Genomic DNA, 17,989 nt, shown 5'->3' with positions numbered 1-17,989 from the left:
TTGAGGAGTTAGCTCTGGTATTTCTACTCGAAGTATTGTTGACCATATCGAGTCTGAAATTATTGTAAATTGATAGTTTCCTAAAGAAAGGATTTTGATTTTGTTCTGCCCGTTCAATGGTAAAGCTAGCAGAACCCACCGGATGAAAAATCGGAAATAGGGGAGTGAAATGAGACAAAAATGACAGGGTAATCTGAATGAACACAATATTTTTTCTGTGATTAGGTTTTGCTATTCTAACATTAACGATATCTCCATAAAAAGGAGAATATAGGAGGAGGAGGGGACAGAATACAAAATTATCATGGTGGTTTCACAGGGGTTTGAGTAGTTATCAGTATAGTTGAGACAAAAATAAAATCTATTAGATGAGGGTAGTGTCCAACTGAATTAATATTTATGTTATTAAAACCAGTAGGTATTTCAAAATAACATGTTGGACTCACAATATCCTTGATTATTTTAGACTTCAGACGAAATGTGCAAAAATGAATCCATTATTCAGCTTTTATTTGTTCATATTTTATTGAATAAATTAATTTTTCATCATTCCCTATATGGCTTCGATACCTTATATCGAATATGTCTCTTCTGAAGGATTCAGGACCAATAATGTGGTGTTTCCTGGTATCAAATTTTGTAGAAAAGTAACTTTTTTCCCATATTTCACTTAATCGGTTATATTGATAAGGCATCAGCCACCATGTTTTGATTTCCAGAAATATGGCCTGTACCAATGTCAACTTTGTCATTCTCTTGTTTTTAGTGTTTACAATATGATCAACTATATACTTTTGAATGAAAACAACTGTAAAACGGCTCATAAGAATTAAACTACATTTTTTTTTAAATATCACAGTACACATCCACAAACGTCTTTCGATTGTCAGTATCCAACGATGTGAATATTAACAAACGGAACGTCGTGACTTGATCAGGAATTTTTTGCAATCTTCATTTTTTGATGTTTTTATCGTGTTTTAAATAAAAACTTATTCACTTCAGTTCCAGTTACTTCGAGAATTGACCAAAAAAATAAAAAAGCGTATATCTAGGTACATCACATTTTTATAAATAGCTAGCTCATTAGTGACGGGTGGAGAGAAATTTTCGAATACACAACAAAACTGGTAATCGAGTTCACCACGCATATCACAAATATTCTTCTGCTTAATGAAATAGCGGATTACATTTTTCAATATTGCTCAATAATTTTTTTTAAGTTATGGCCAAAAATATTAAGCTTTCTAGTAGAAACGTCAAATGACATCTGATTATCAAGGCTCAATATTCACTGTTTCTTTACTGAGGATGGGAGAGCTCAAATTGTCACATAAAAACGTAAGTTATAATGGTTAGTAGACCAACGGGTTAGTCAGAAGTAAATAGAACACTTAAAACTTACAGAAGATGTGAAATCATTCGCCACAGGCCACAAAAAAGTCGTAAGAGAAGTCACTAAGGAGTCAAATATGCCGTGTTGCCGCTGAAAATTCCGTAGAAATAACACACATGTTAGAAAAAAATCAAAATAATCGGTCGTAAACGATTGAAGAGGAAATAATTACAAAGCCAATCTGAAGAGGATCCCAACCAGATCAATATTTCATGCTCTCATCGTGAATAAAAACAAAAAAGTCCGTTATTCAGAATTTCGAATGATTTCAACACAATGAATATGAATTTTATTGTTTTTCCCAGTACACAATCGAATCATGATTTAATAGCTAGAACAAAATTTTTGTATCTAAAAAGAAAAAAAAGACGAAATTTCTTCACAGTAGTGGTTATATAAAATATATAACCAAAAGCACTTTTCATGCATTTTTAATCAATGAGATAAATGTCATAGTGTTTTCATTTCTCAAAATTCAATTTCAATTTTTCTGACTGACAAAGCTAGGTCAATTTGAGTACTCATACTTGTAATTATATTTATAAAAATTATTTTCTAAATTCATGAGGGCTCTGAAATTTTATACAGTATTTGATTGAGCAAAAAACTGAAATGGCAAATCTTCCGGGAATAATAAAAAAAAAACAAAAAAAACACGTTGAACATTACCTAGTTTAGCTCTAGACCAAAAAAATTGATCATGAAGACTATTTTCGAAATTAGACAAAGAAAAAGAAGAAAGAGAGAGAGAGAGAGAATTGAAATGAACATATGTTTAAACACTGTCCATCCAACAAACATAGTAACCCAAACGATAATAGACGCGTGATCACCACGTGAATTTGCATCTATTGGATAAAATTAACAAGCCTCCTTTTGCTGGCCAATCAGATTCAACTGCAATCGGCTGGCGGAATTCATTCAGGAATATCGCTACAGGGTCGGAGTGGTGAGTTACGTTTCAACGCCTCTGGTGTGTACGAATACGGTATTTTAAAGTTTGAAATATTTAAAATGTCAAGTACTAATACGGCTGAAGAAACTGCCAATTTGTCTCCACCTAAAACGTTTTCCTATACCCAGCCGTATATTATTATAAAACAATTGATAACATTTCAGTTGTTCGTTAGTGCAACTTTGTCAGGAAGATCACGTGCACTATGCATGGCAATGTTTTGAAGCACTTTGTTGCTTAGATGGACAGAGTATAGGTTTCATAGACCTTTGGTCTTTGAACGTGGATGATTGTTTCACTTTGTTCAAAATTTGAGTGAAATAGCAAAAAAAATATCAGCAGAAAATATGACGTATATGAAAAGTGTCTCTCAGAAGCCTATAGAACGTGCAATTGTTACAATGGCTTTTTTTTAGAATATATGTATGAACATATCGATTTTCTCATTCAACGTAGCTTTTTCACATGAGATAAACTGTTTTCACTACATTTTCATTCTTTCAGATATTTATACAGTCTCGAACTCTTCTGCAGCTTTTAATACAGCATGTATTGTTAGCTGACCTAGCTTCAGGACTTGCTGCATGAAGGTATTCTTAAACCGTCAATGAAAATATGTACTCCAATCTGCTAAGAACGTACATCAAAATAATTTCAACACGGTAACTTCAACGACAATGCTAGGGTGATATGCTTCTCAACTTTCTCACGTTCAGTTACATGAAGCCTTGAAGTTTTTGCAAGGATTGAGTTAATCGAAAAATGTGCTAATGAACAGATGAAGACTTCTAAGAGTCCATCTGGAGATTAAAAGTCTGTCTTGTAGGTGAAATTTCATGTGATTTTCATTAATTTTTCATATATCACGTTGTGTAGTGTTCCTGTGTATGACATATGTTCTAATCTACTTTGTATCTGAAAGAAACTTCTGCGCATGGTCTACAGATCGTTGAAAAATGTTTATTGGCGTATTGAAATTTGTCCCTCCTTTCTCCGCAAGTTTTCCACTTTCTGTCATCGCACCTTCTACTGGAACATCAGTAGGTCGAAGTAAAACTCAAATCCCGTTTATAAAAAATTCAAAAACTACCGATGGTCTATTGAGAGCCCCGACTGCGATTACCTAATGAAGAGTCATCTTTTGGATTACTGCAGCATTTCTTTCCTATATTATGTCAAATCTGTTAACTTCTTCTATCTTGTATTTTATTGTAACTTGAGTTTTTTCCGGATCTGGATGCCTTCTGGATCAGAATTTCCAAAATATTCTCTTCAAAGTGCAGATTACTTTTCGTTTTCAGGACAAAATTGTTGAATGCATCATCTTTTTACGAGTATGTCTGTCGGCCATTATGATATATAAATTTTATCACCTTTCTTGTTATTTATGGATATTGTCATCGTCCGAAACAATGTTAATGAAGATATCTCGACATCCACAGTGGTACGAAACACGAACTGCTCCCAAACACCAGAAGTGCAATACTTTCCTCGAAACGCGTTTCACCAACCAAGTTGGCATATCAAGTAGACCAATTTCTATCTCTAAACCTGGCCTCTTTTGTTACGATCTGAGCGGGTCTGGTCGGATCTGAAGAAAACAAACACATGACGCACCGTCCTCCGTCCTACAGCCTACACTTGAGCCAGTGCTGGTTCCGGGGACGGGAGTCGGGTCTGAACTGGTCTGACAACAATCAAATAGACATGGAATCTTTGGTTGAGGTCGTGCGTTTCAACATCATCTATTGAACTACGCATATGTAGGCAGGTTGTGAAAAATTCACTTTGACGGTGGTCTTCCTTGAACTTATTCAGAAACCCATCTTGCTTTCTGTCCAATAGCATGAAATCAATTAGTTGGCCCATTTTTCATCTGTAATAGACAATCTTCCTCGTCCAATGTTGACACAGTACTGGTCGTTTTGCGCCTAGCTAAAAGCTACGTGCTATGTAAGGTTTGTTTTGGTTCTAACATCCGAAACTGTTTGGAAACAGTACGAAATAGTCTCGGATACTTGGATAAACCAGAACGTATTTTGAGGAGACCACTGTGCCACCTATCGTATATATGAAGAGATGAGAAAATTCTGTTGAACATGTCCATTTTGTTATGTAGCGTATCCTTGTTGTCAGTTCAAATGTTATCTAACCTCAAACATCAATTATTCAAATCAAATGAATAGAAAAACATCCTAGAAAATAGTCCAAACAAATTTCCACATGAATACGCAACGGGAACAGTTCTCAACAGTTCAGCCTTGAGAGCAAGAACGATTCGGGACGGTTCAAGACAGTATAGGATAATTTCGCAGTCGAAACCAGAATAGAGGATTCTTCAATCCGTACTTATCCTCAATAAACCAGCATGACCAACTGGGCATGATCCTGACGTCCTAGAACCTGGATTTCTTAGAGCCAGATCAAACTTATAGTAGCGCCGAGTCTGAACTAATCTGGTCTGGCAGGTTCCGGTCTGGTGACCGGATCCACTCCGCTTCCAATGTAGGACCAGCCTAATAGGGTACACTTTTACTCTCACTTCAAGACAATATCTTGTGAAAGTAAACAAAAGGTTGTTTGAGACGGGACCTTTGTTATTATTATTTGTTCTCGTACCACAATTTGCTCTTTTAAGGCTTTCAAAAGTATCCATAAATGTGGTGTCGTCTATTGATTTTATCAATTTCAGACAGTTTTCATTTATTCTCCAAGGCATGTTTAGCGAAACAAAATTTTTACGGTCTCCAAAATCAGATATATGTGCTGCGTGTTCTTTGAAAGGAGTTTCAATGGCTCGCTTAGTCTGACCGGTATATTTTTGTCATATTTACCTTGCATTTGTTGAACTGAGCTAGTAATTTTGAAGGCTACATTTATGTTCAACTTTTTCAGCGCAATGTTTGCTTTGGATTTAAGCAGAAAAATAAAGAAACTAAATGGAAATGGAAAACAAAAATAAACAAAGTTGGGTAACCTAGCAAAAAACCAAAGGTGTCACACAAGGTAGACGGTATAGAAACAACAGTAAATAGTAAGAGGAGAAAAGATTTGAAAGAAAACCATTCAGGTTACTCAGAAATGAGCAAGATGGAAGGAACTACATAGACTACATCATTGATCTGACAAAGAAAAATATTCTTGTACTGAATGAGTTGAATTTCAAAATGTTCTGCATTCTCTTTTAAATTGATTTTCGGTGTTTTTTGTTGAAACTACACAGCGTTGAATGACATTAGTCAGTATTAGACAAATGGAATCATATTAGGAATTTTGATACCTCTTCTGGGGAAGCATGATTCAAATATATTTTTTTGAGTTTATATATTTCAAAATTCAGATTCTGTCAACTTGGTATAACTTGTTTTTCCTATACTGAATATTCTGTATGATATACTTCTGTCGCTAAATTTCGAATTATTGGAAATTTAGTTTGGTTCAGTTTTGGACAAAACAACTACTTTCTAAAAATGAATAGTTGAAGCGAAATTCCTTATTTTTCATTTTTATTTTTTGTAGTTAGTATCAAATGACTATTTTTTATATTACGTTCTAGAGTGTATTGTTTGTTTCGCTAAATTCCGATATTTCACAAAATGAACATCAACTTTGTAACATTTTCCAAGTATCAATCGTTTCAACCGATCAGCGTGAGTAAACAGCTAGATAAATGTTACTACAATGAAGAGATAACATACAACACATAACAAATATGTTTTATACAATTGTTAGTCTTGCAATCAAGCTGAAAAAAAATGTTAAGATATATTGTTTGTTAAGAACAATTCTTTATTCATTCGAATGACGGTGATATGTGTCAATAAATGGTTTTATAATAATGGGGAAATTTCAAGCACATGTTCGCTGAATTGTGTTGATACGAGTTAATAATGATGTCAGTATGTTTGGTAGTAATTTTTACCTACTACTGATTTCGAAAATTCTCAAAATTGAACGAGGCACACGGTGGTTTGAAATATTCCTCTAGGGTTGGAGCATTGCTATAATAGTTGGAGAATTTGCAATTCATTTTCATTTCTATAAGCTATTATGTGAAAAACAAATAGATTATAGTCTTTTTATGAAAACGGATTGCGAAAGTATAGTCCGCACTGACTCCATTCTCCAAAAATGTTTTCAAAAAGTAGAATTTGTAGATAATTATAATTTGTAATAATTCATATAATTCATCATTCACTATTTACCACATATACAATAATAAATGGTTAGTAGTTTCAGAAAACATATATAAAACTATATTCTAATATCCGGCGTAGTATTAGCCGGGAAAGTAGTTGTTTTCCAGCAGGCATTTAACAGAACCTACTGTGTAGGTAATTGGGAGAGATGAATATTACGAAATTTTGGGAAAGAAAGTTTTAGGCTTTCTACTATTCCAACTTGATACAAAAAAATGTAGGAATCTTCCAAAGAAACGAAAGAAGCAATTCATTTCAAAAGATGTAACTCTAAACATTTTTTGTATCAAGATGAGTAGTAGCCAGCCAAAAACTTTCTTTCCGAAAAATCAAGAATTGATAGACTGTGAATAACTGTCTCATCTTGTTCGCAATCTCGCAGAGATTGCGAACAAGATGAGAAGATGTTTGGGCATTCCGAAAAATTGAGATTTGAACTATTTTTCTCCAAATGCAATACTTACATCGCAATTATTATTATACTCGTGCCCCTCTGTCAAAAATTTTTCTCATTCAAGAAACGACTTTCACATTCTTTCACACTTTTGAATAAAGTTCATCCAGTTTGACCAATATACACGGAACAAAAACCCCAACTATTATACTTCCGATATATCCGACATTGGAGTTGTGTCTTTTGTGTCACGAGCGATCTTATTCGCGATAGTGGGTTCGCAAGAGTAGATTCAAGTTACATGAAGCTTGCCATCGTTCTGTGAAATTTATTAGACATTGCTTGTATTTGTAATTACTTGGAATTAATTGAGTCAATAATATTCACCTCGTAACCGTTATTGACAGCAATTTGTATGATGAAATTAATTTTATTGTGTTGAAATAGGAAATTTTGTGAAGAATACTATCAAATGCTGCTACTTTATACTGATAGGGATCGGTAGATGAATTTTGTATGATGGTCTCTGAAAAATTGCAAAATTAATTGTTGATTTCAGTGATACTCAAGTCTGAGTATACATCTCAGTGATGAATTGAATCGAAGGGGGATTGAGTCACAAATTCGACCAATTTGCAGAACTGCCTACCTTTACCAGTAAACAGACTAAGATATCATCTATTCATTTATACCAGTATACAAATTTGTAATCAGATGATTATTATAGAAATTATTCTATAAATCAAACCCTTCACTGAAAGTGTAAAAACTGCAATAAAAAATGAAACAGGCAAATCGATACTAGCTTGTACATTTTTTATACGCTTGATGTCTACATTATCTAGGCAAGGACCATATACGAAATTACAGTGGGCATTTCTCAAGTTTTTCTTTCAATCTCAAGTGTGTGTCGATAATTAAAAATTGATTTTCACAATTGGAGCTGGAAACGAATTGGATTAACAAATACACTGACCCGTTACTTGGTCATCATTCACGATGATAATTACACATTTTTTCAGTGTAGATTTTATTTTCAGAACGTGTTTCACTACAACAGTAACTTCCTTTCCAGTACAACTGGAAATGAATTTTATATTGCGAAAATTTGTAATTATCATCATAAATATACAATTTATTTGTATTTAATTGAGTAATTGATGTCTCAGGCTAATGATAATAATTTTAAAGACAACAAACAATAAGATAATATCGGTTCTGCGTTTTGGTATATGCGGCAACTCGAAGTAGTATAGCACTACCACGCTAGAAGTTTATGAGCCACTGTGTTGTTAGATTATTGTTTTGAACCTAAGTTTTTGACCGGTTGCAATCAGTATGATTAGAAACGAAATATGTAAAAAAACTTTAGGTTGAATGATTTTATTGAAAAAAATTGATATAGATAATGTACTAAAAACTAAAGAATAATTCGAAAGGTCACAGGTAGCAGTCATCACATCGCTTCCCTCAGCAATCTAAGGTATAATAATGGTATAATAAAATTGTTGGGCATAGTATTCACATACCTACTCAGGTTACGCTATGCCGAACTGCTTTATTATTTTTGTATCTGATTGATACCATAGGTTGCTGGTGAGAGTGATATGATGCCTGCTATCTAGGATCTTCCGAATGATTTTTCAGTTTTTCGTACATTATTTACATCATAATTATATTTTTTTTATTAATAAAACTGTTTAACATAATTGTTTTACTTATTTTATTTTCAAGTTTTTAGTTTCTAATTGTTATCCACTTCAATGCAACACAGTTCTCGACACGTTTTAACCTTTTACCTTGACTTGGGTGGTATATCGCTAACTATGTATAATTTTTAGCCACCCTAACGCCAACAGTCCTCGACACGATACAAAATCTTGACTTGGGTGGGAGATCCATGCTTGTATTCCGATTCTGAGTTGACAAAGTACTTTGTATAGATTATATTGGATCTCAATTGCCACAAAAGAAATGAACAGGAAAGGAATTTCTGGCAAAAACATAACAAGTTGCACTGGCAACAGACAAGCCCTATTAGCCCTGAACAGACAACGTGTTACCTCAGAGCTGGTACTAGAGTGCCACCAAGATTTAGCCAAAGCCTCGGTAGATAATAACACTATCCTGAGGTGGATTAAAGGCCACGACAGGAGCAAAGGTAATTGTATTGCCGACTCTTTATCCAAGGAAGCGGCTGGACTAAGAATTTTAGGATCCAGTGGCACCTACGGCCTGATGACTTCGACAATTGCGGAACTAGTCAAATGTTACACCCATGCTCAATCCTCAAAAATATGGGATGAAATCAGAAGATGCAATCTTGCCAGGATCACCTTGGCGACTCTGCGCCGAACAAATATCTGGCGATGACCAAGAAAAATCTACGCTCAATAGTAGGATTTCTGACTGGCCACTGTCACTAAGGAAACACCTCCATAATATGGGGCTAGTAGACACACCTATATGCAGGATGTAGGACAGGAAGATGAGACTGTCAGGCATGTCTTATGCGGAGTATCGTCAATAAGAGTGTTCGGCTAGTCTTGGCCTACACCTGCCGATATAAAGGAGATGTCTCCCAGTGACCCGTCCACCTTCCTGGAAAGGACAGGATGGACGATGATCTAGGAGGGCAACTCCTCGGGAGGATGTACAATGGGTCACACGTGGCTTAAGTGCTGTGGGCCTACACTCACCCTCCCTACTAGACAGACACATATTATATTAGATTTGAATCATTTTTTATAGTGTACTACTATAGTTTTAGTCAATCCCTGTCATTTGATACCCATGTAGGGGTAGTTGTGAAATAATATGTGATTCGCCATTTTGTAGCTGCGGCCATATTGAATTTATTGAATTGTATTGTCATCAAAACTGAATATGTGTACCAAATATCAGATCAATGTGTCAACAGGAAGGGGATTCAACTTAAACTACTAAATTTGACCAAAACAAACAGAACAAGCTGAAAAAAACCGTTTGCAATACCGGGTGTCAACGAATCTATTAGACAAGTCATAACTTCTAGACTATTAGGTGTATCAAAACGAGATTTGGTACAGATAAATGGTATGTGGAGAGGAGAGTTTTCACATATTTTTCACTTTCCGGTCACTTCCGGTTTCAGCGGAAATGGCTCCGGTTCTGAATTTTTAAATGGAACACCCTGTATATTGTAACATTTTTGGATTTCTGAGACAATTCTGGATCAGAAACTGACATTTCCGGAAGTTTTTCAGCCTACTTGATTTTTTCAGAGTCACTTTTAAAATTGCATCTAGGTGGCCATGATCGGACGTAAACTAATCTATGGACCTCAGGTGATATCAGAAAATTGCAATAGCGGAGTTTTAGTGACTAGTGTGTTGAATATGAATGAAACAAGTTTACAAAATAACATTTTCGTGTCTAACTATTATTTTTCAAATGGCGACCATTTTTTGACAAGCAATTTCCGAAAAAAGGATTTTTTGACGAATCTAACGTTACTAATTTATTTGCGATTGGATCAACAAATTCAACAAATTTAACTAATAATTTCAGCGATGCACTTGGATTTTTTGCAATATCCTAAGTTCTTGAGTATTCCACTATAGTAAATTTTCAAAGTGCATCCCTCCTTGTTCAAGACACATTTCAGCTCGTTCAATTGTTTCTATCAACACGTTTTGTAACATTTGAGGCGATATACTTCTAAATGCCTGTTGAATCCTTTCTTCTAAGATTTCGAGAGTGGCTGGGGCTGTTGCATAGTAGACCCTTTCTTTTACATATCCCCAAATGAAGAAATCTAACACAGTCAGATCCGGTGAGCGGGCAGGCCACCGTACTGGACCGTTGGTTGCAATAACTCTATTATTAAAATGCTCTATTAAAAAATCAAGTACGTCTCTGCTATTATGGGGTGGTGCTCCATCTTGCTGGAAGTAAATTTGCCGTAAAACTTCTAAAGGCATATCATTAAGATGATCCTCGATTTCATTTTGAAGAAAACCCAAGTATCTAACCCCTGTTAACTGACCTTGAAACAATATTGGACCAATTATTCTGTTTCCAACGATACCAGCCCAGACATTGACGCCAAACCTTTCTTGAAAATTGCCCTCTCTCATTGCATGTTGATTTTGTTGGGCCCAGTACCGACAATTCTGCTTATTAAACATGCCATTATTTGTAAACCGTGATTCGTCGGAAAATAGAATGAAGTTGATAAAATTTGGGTTAACTCTATGATTTTGAAGCAACCAATCACAAAATACTACTCTTTTATTGCCGTCGTCAGCATACAAATGTTGATGTAACTGATATTTAAATGCTCGATATCCGTGCTTTTTCAGTATTTTTCTTGCTGATTCGTGACTTATCTGCATTTCTCTACTAATTTCTCTTAAAGAAACCGTTTTGTCAACTTCTACCATAGCAAGAACGTTAATCTCAGTCTCCTCATTTATGACAAACCTCTGTTATGCGTCTCGATTTCCCTCTTGCCTAAAACGACTCTCAACATAGGGAAAATACTGATGAGATGGGTGTTGCCGATTGGGATATCTCTGAGCATACAACTCAGCAGCTTTCCTTGAATTTCTGTGGCATTCTCCAAACAATAACAACATATCCACTTTTTCACTTTGAGTATACATTATTTCGACGAAAAATTAAACTAAAATTAACGAAAATCAAGAGAAACTTCTACTTTCTGCTCATAAAGCTTATGTCACTGTCATAACCTAGGTGAGCGTTTTGTTCTCCAAAGTGGACTTGATGGAAATAACCGCAAAATATTATGCATCATTCCTATCCATGGCACCCTTAACAAAAGTAAATGAATTTGTATCGAGTATTTTCCTCAGTAATATTTAATTTATGTTCTTATTTGTAATCCAATCGCAAATAAATTAGTATCGTTAGATTTGTCAAAAAATCATTTTTTCGGAAAGTGCTTGTCAAAAAATGGTCGCCATTTGAAAAATAATAGTTAGACACGAAAATGTTATTTTGTAAACTTGTCTCATTCATATTCAACACACTAGTCACTAAAACTCCGCTATTGCAATTTTCTGATATCACCTGAGGTCCATAGATTAGTTTACGTCCGATCATGGCCACCTAGATGCAATTTTAAAAGTGACTCTGAAAAAATCAAGTAGGCTGAAAAACTTCCGGAAATGTCAGTTTCTGATCCAGAATTGTCTCAGGAATCCAAAAATGTTACAATATACAGGGTGTTCCATTTAAAAATTCAGAACCGGAGCCATTTCCGCTGAAACCGGAAGTGACCGGAAAGTGAAAAATATGTGAAAACTCTCCTCTCCACATACCATTTATCTGTACCAAATCTCGTTTTGATACACCTAATAGTCTAGAAGTTATGACTTGTCTAATAGATTCGTTGACACCCGGTATGGTTAACAATAGCTGTTCTGAAAGTTTCGACTTTGAAGTTGGAATGCTTCAAATTCAACCAACATGCAACCAATGATTTGAATCATATTCGCCTTTATACATTCAAGTCATTACACTCATCGCTCCACAATTTTCTATTTCAGAACTTGATCCCATTTCGAGTATCAAGCATCCCATAAGAATTTCAATGCAACTCTAACGAAAAGTAAATAAATGATAGTTTCAATTCGCTTCTATCGAAACAAAATTTCCTCTGAAACCGACGTCGATAAATAAACCAGACCATCAATAAACTCGTAACAAATTTCAGACGATAAATAACTGTACAAACTGCCTGTTTCTTTATTGGCACGTATGAACTATTTTGCATGTGAAATATATTTTTAACAGGTTTGAAAACAACTTGAAGTCCACTCAATGACAAAATAAGATCCACTGTTCCGATAACAGGACAATCAAATCAACAATATCTGATGTAATTTGGGGTGGTTGAACATTAGATAATATTAAAACTGATTTTATTCGTTTTAACGAATCTGTGGACTTGAACACTGATTATATCACCGATTTGTGCTTCTGCGGATATTTTAATTGCATGCGACGCATGTTATTTTTTTTAAGGACAAAACACAAACACTACAGGAAAATTCTCAATGCGCTCTCAGACTGGCGCCTGTGCGAAAGTAGCGATTCACATTGGGTTTCAATCGTTGGAAGTTAAATCCATTTGGAAAAAGGTTCTCAAGAAGTGTATTCCACATAAACGCAGTTCTCTAGATGTTAATGTTCCAGGGTCAAGGGCAGGTACGAGTATAGGTACAATTGCAGGTACAAGTACAGGTACAAATATAGGTACAAATACAGGTACAAATACAAAAAAAAAGACATAAAAACGCTTTACGAAGCCTAAAAGATAGTCATCGGACAGCAAGCCATGATGGTTAAACCTCTGAAGAAGCTAGCCATTCGCGCCAGCGAAACGTCAGGAAGAAATTCCAAAAATCCACGGCTTTCAAACTTGAAAAGCAACGACACTGAAAACCTCAGCCGTGAAAGTCTAAACCATTTTGTAATGCATGGATACTTTATTTTGAAGTGAAATTGGCAGATGAATTTTTCAAGATGGCGACTGGGCGCCTTCTGGGAAAAACATTAAATGGATATGGGGTATTATGATACATCATTTTGAAGCTCCTGAAGAATACTTCACAACCCTAGAATATGAAGTCAATATCTTCACCTACTACAAAATGGCGGAACATTTAATAATTTCCTGAAGACGATAATATCGATATTTCTAGAAATATTCCTTTTTATCTGCCATATGGCAATTCCAACAACCCGATAAGGTTTGTTAAGTTATTTTTTGTTTATAAAAACGACAAAAAATGTCAGTATGACAATGAACATGAACACGTAGTGTACATAACAAAAAGCCCCCAAGTCATTCGTCCATTCCGGAAGAACAGCAAGTGCTAATAATTGGTGAGATGGTAGTAAATTCTGAACAGTCTACTTATTCCGTCGGAAATATTTGTGAGGTGTCTCCTTCTACTGTGTGGAAACTTTTGAAGAGGAATACGTATCATCCATACAAAATTAAAATGATAGACCAATTAACGGAAGATGATCCAGATCGAAGGAAAAAATTTTGCGAAATCATGACGGAAACCATTGCAAGGCATCCTACCTATCTCCACAATATTTGTTTTAGTGAGGAATGTACATTTTTTTCAAATGGCAATGTTCACAGACAAAATTGCCGTTATTAGAGTGACACCAACCGTCACGTTTTCCAGGAAACACATACCCAATATCCAGAAAAAATTAACGTTTGTGCAGAAATATTGGGAAACCATATGGTAGGACCTCTATTTATTGATCAAAATTCAACAGTGGAACTGTATTTGAATGTGCTGGAAACTACTGTTGACCCTCTTGTCACTGAAATCGACGAAGCGAATCCTAATGAATTCGATATGGATATTGTATTTCAGCAAGATGGAGCACCACCACATTACTCCAGACAAGTAAGAAACTATTTGGATACTACTAGGCAACTATTTCGAGCATCTTCTGAACTGACCTCAAGCTTATTGCCTCATATTATGTAGTTGAATGTCAATGTATTCATGCAATTATTATAAATTCCGCCATTTTGTAGTAGTTGAAGATATTGACATTATATTCTAAGGTTGTGAAGCATTTCACAGGAGCTTCAAAAAGATGTTGTCACAAGACTCCCCTTTCTATTTAATTTTTTTTCCAGATAGCGCCCAGTCGCCATTTTGGAAGTTTCGTATGTCAATTTCACTTCAAAATAAAACATTCATGCATTAATTTCATTTTCCCAAATTTTTTGCGTTGACCCGTTCAAAAAATAAAAGGGGGGGACATTAAAGAAATGCACTGTATGTGAAGATTACCAAAAGAGGTAACTAGTTGAATATTTCACAAGTTTGGAAAACAATAATCGAGAGTAATAACCGACAAAATGAATAATAATTCCTTGAAAGTAATGAGTCAGTCATTTACATAACCATCATTCACGTATCAAAGTTGACAAGAAGTATGAAAATAACTTGAGAATGTCGAACATTAGTAACCCCTTTTCTTACGAAGTAGGATTATATTATTGATAGTGCCATTTGAGATGATGTATGTATATCCGGATAAAACAACCCCGTATTCAATCTTGTAAACATGTTTTGAATGGAATAGGCTACTCGTCTTCAGTATATCAGTTAAAATTTATATAAATCAATGATAAATTTAAGGATAAAACGTTACAAGTGATAAAGTAATAGAAATATTAGTAATCAATATACATATTTAAACTTTTGGTTATGGACTCTATAATTGAGAGGGGCGTTATAAATTATTAGAAATGAGGAAAATGAGAGTTGAAACTTCTTGTTTTCATACAACTTTTATTTATAACTAATGTGTGTGTGTGTGTGTGTGTGTGGTTTAAATTTTTTGCTGTGGGAGAACCAATTAGCCAGACTGTTTTAATAAAAAACTATTTGATTTATAATTAATGTTACTGCAGTTTCGTCCTACAAGGATATTATCTAACGAACACAAACAGTTCATTTTATTCGTTTGAAAATATCCGTGTGGAGAATATGGTACATCGATACATTATCCAATTGGGGGTTGTAACCCTAAATTATTGATCCTACGTATTAGACTAACACAATTATTGATGAAAATGATTTTATAAAGCAAGACCTCAATGAGGTTTGAATTTCATATTGAACCTTGAATTCACTCCAGACCTGTCGTCAACAATTCAATCAGACAGAAACTGAATGATTTTAATTTGTCCCATAACTAACTTATTAAATTCTACGAAGAAAACAAGCAGTTAAAACAGATGTTCGAGATGGTTTATGCCGAATGAGTTTCTAGAGAACAATTTGATGAGTTTTATTGTTAATTATTAGGTATTTAAAACTGCACGTTTCAGTCATTATAGAGTTTCACATGGATAGTTTTCGAAAATTGCTATTTTTATGGATTTCGATGAGCTCTTATAGAATGTTCAGTTTTTCACCTCGTATAATCAGCGATTGGACCACCATATTGGAAAATATCGCGCAAGACAGTTCGCAAGAAATCTTCAATTCGACTAGAAACATGGTTATATTCTAGTTATATTCTAGTAGTAGAAAAAGTGTGCCTATACTTAAGCAATATTCAGTTCTATGGAAAAAAAATAAAGCTGCAAAGTCTAACTGTTAGATACCGGATCATGTATAAAAACAAAGGTTTTTATTGTACATTTTTTTACATGAGCTACCGACTCGTGGGAAACGGAGTTCAGTTGTGGTTTGGCTTTTGAATTAGGAATATATGTATAGTTGTGAGCCGGAAGCGTTTTATTTCATTCTAATACTCAACACTAACTAACACGTTTATTGGTGAAAAAAACTAACTCCGACATCGCCATCAAGAAAGGTAACTGAAACCCCTTTTTGGGGTATACTCTTGTAGTCTGATCATCGATATGCAGTAAAAAAAATTACATTCTGATACCTTACATTACAAATTGAAATTATGGTTTTCTCCCATCCACGATGAACCCTTTTTTCAAATACTGGATTCTGAACGTTTGAAGATATATACTTATATTACCGTGTTAGGAATCACACGTTAAAAGGTGAGACCTCGTTAGTCCTTAGCTCGCACAAGTTTCTCAACTTCTGAGAGTTATTGTTCAAATGGGGGCGACAGCTGATTAAAACAGATTTTTGAAACAGACAGATTATACCGGTCCCAAAAGTTTCTATTGCTCGATAGAGCGATAATACTGATGTACTGTGTGTCGAAGATAAGGAGAGGCAGTGTGAAAAAATCGGAAAACGAATAAGATACAATGTCGGTTGAATTATAGAAGACAGTTGTCCATTTCAGAGCTTATTCAATTGAATTCTGAAAATAAAAAAAAACTCCGATTAGTTCCGGAGACATTCGAAAATGACGGAAAGCAGTCATTCTCTTTTCAATTTTGTTCTATAGTTATTTGAGGAGACAATAAAAAACACTTCTCAAGTTGTTTTAAATCAAGCGACTGTGTATATCTTTTGTCCATTTTCTCATGTTGGTTCTCTTCATCTCGGACACACTTTATCTTTATCTTTATATGTAATGGGATGTCATCAGATATATTATACGACATCAGAAAGCCCAAACCAAATGCACAGGGTGTTGAGTTTTTGAGTAGTACAAGAAAAAATGAAATGATTATGTAATGAATATTCTTTCATACAGGTTTGTTTTCAGAATGTAGAATGTGAGGATATACTCAGCCCTCTATTTGAAAAAAATTCATATACATGTATCCATAGTAACATATTAGTCCCTTTGTGTGGAAATAAATGATAGTCAAAACATTAAACATTACTCATTTTTCATATTTTGGTATTGTCCACGTCATTTCTTCACAAAATATATAAATCTTTGAAAAAAACATCTAAATTACAGTTATTTCATTCAGAACCTGCATCAATCCCTAATTTTCCAGCAGAGTTATTGCATTGGAAATAATTTAGTGCTTAATAGAGAACAAAATGACCGTTTCGATTATTGAAAAATGAATTGGATATTCCATATAAAATGTTTTTTTCTGCAATTACAGAAAAATGCAACACTCAATGCATCAAAACGTGGTCTTTCTTGTGACGTTCACCTTGTTTAAAAAACTTTGTTTCACTTTATACAGCATTATCGAATAAACAAGGGGCCGTAATAAAGACTCCTGGTAATTTAGGAAAATGAGCTTTGCCGCCTTCCACTTATGATAATAACTTAGACACTTTCGCTTATGAAGATTTGATAAATAGATCCGGTAATTCAATAATTCATTCATTCATAACATAATTGTACATAAAATATTTCAAATAATATATATCAGAGTCATCTCGCTGAATATATGGGTTACACCCATATATTTTGTTCTTACAAAACTGTACAAAACTGTACTAATGGAGTTGGTCTCGAAGTTATCAAAAATGTATTTCATATTGATGATTATTCACTACTGAATTTAATTAATTTGAGTTTATCAAAGGGAGAAGTACCTCAATGTTTCAAAACTTCAACAATAGGTCCAATACCAGAAGTTCTGAACA

General features: G+C 34.5%; 1 protein-coding gene across 12 annotated transcripts in view; it reads right to left on the bottom strand.

The window, feature by feature from the left end:
• Window positions 1–17,989, bottom strand: part of Trpm (Transient receptor potential cation channel, subfamily M) — a 431,781-nt gene that overhangs the window by 291,082 nt on the left and 122,710 nt on the right. For 7 of the 12 annotated variants that reach the window (XM_074180914.1, XM_074180918.1, XM_074180913.1 and 4 more), the window contains one exon: window positions 1,406–1,486. The exons of the other annotated variants lie outside the window; for them this stretch is intronic. In XM_074180914.1, coding sequence (XP_074037015.1) covers window positions 1,406–1,486 — 81 coding nt within the window. The remainder of the gene's footprint in view (window positions 1–1,405; window positions 1,487–17,989) is intronic. 12 annotated transcript variants of the gene reach the window in all.

This window comes from Leptinotarsa decemlineata, unplaced genomic scaffold, assembly GCF_025532065.1.
Source record: "Leptinotarsa decemlineata unplaced genomic scaffold, Ldec_3_MD MMD2_tig00026307_RagTag_RagTag, whole genome shotgun sequence".
In the NCBI taxonomy this organism is placed as follows: Eukaryota; Metazoa; Arthropoda; class Insecta; order Coleoptera; family Chrysomelidae; genus Leptinotarsa; species Leptinotarsa decemlineata.
The sequence above is the reverse complement of the archived record's forward strand: the minus strand, read 5'-3'. Positions and strand labels throughout refer to the sequence as shown.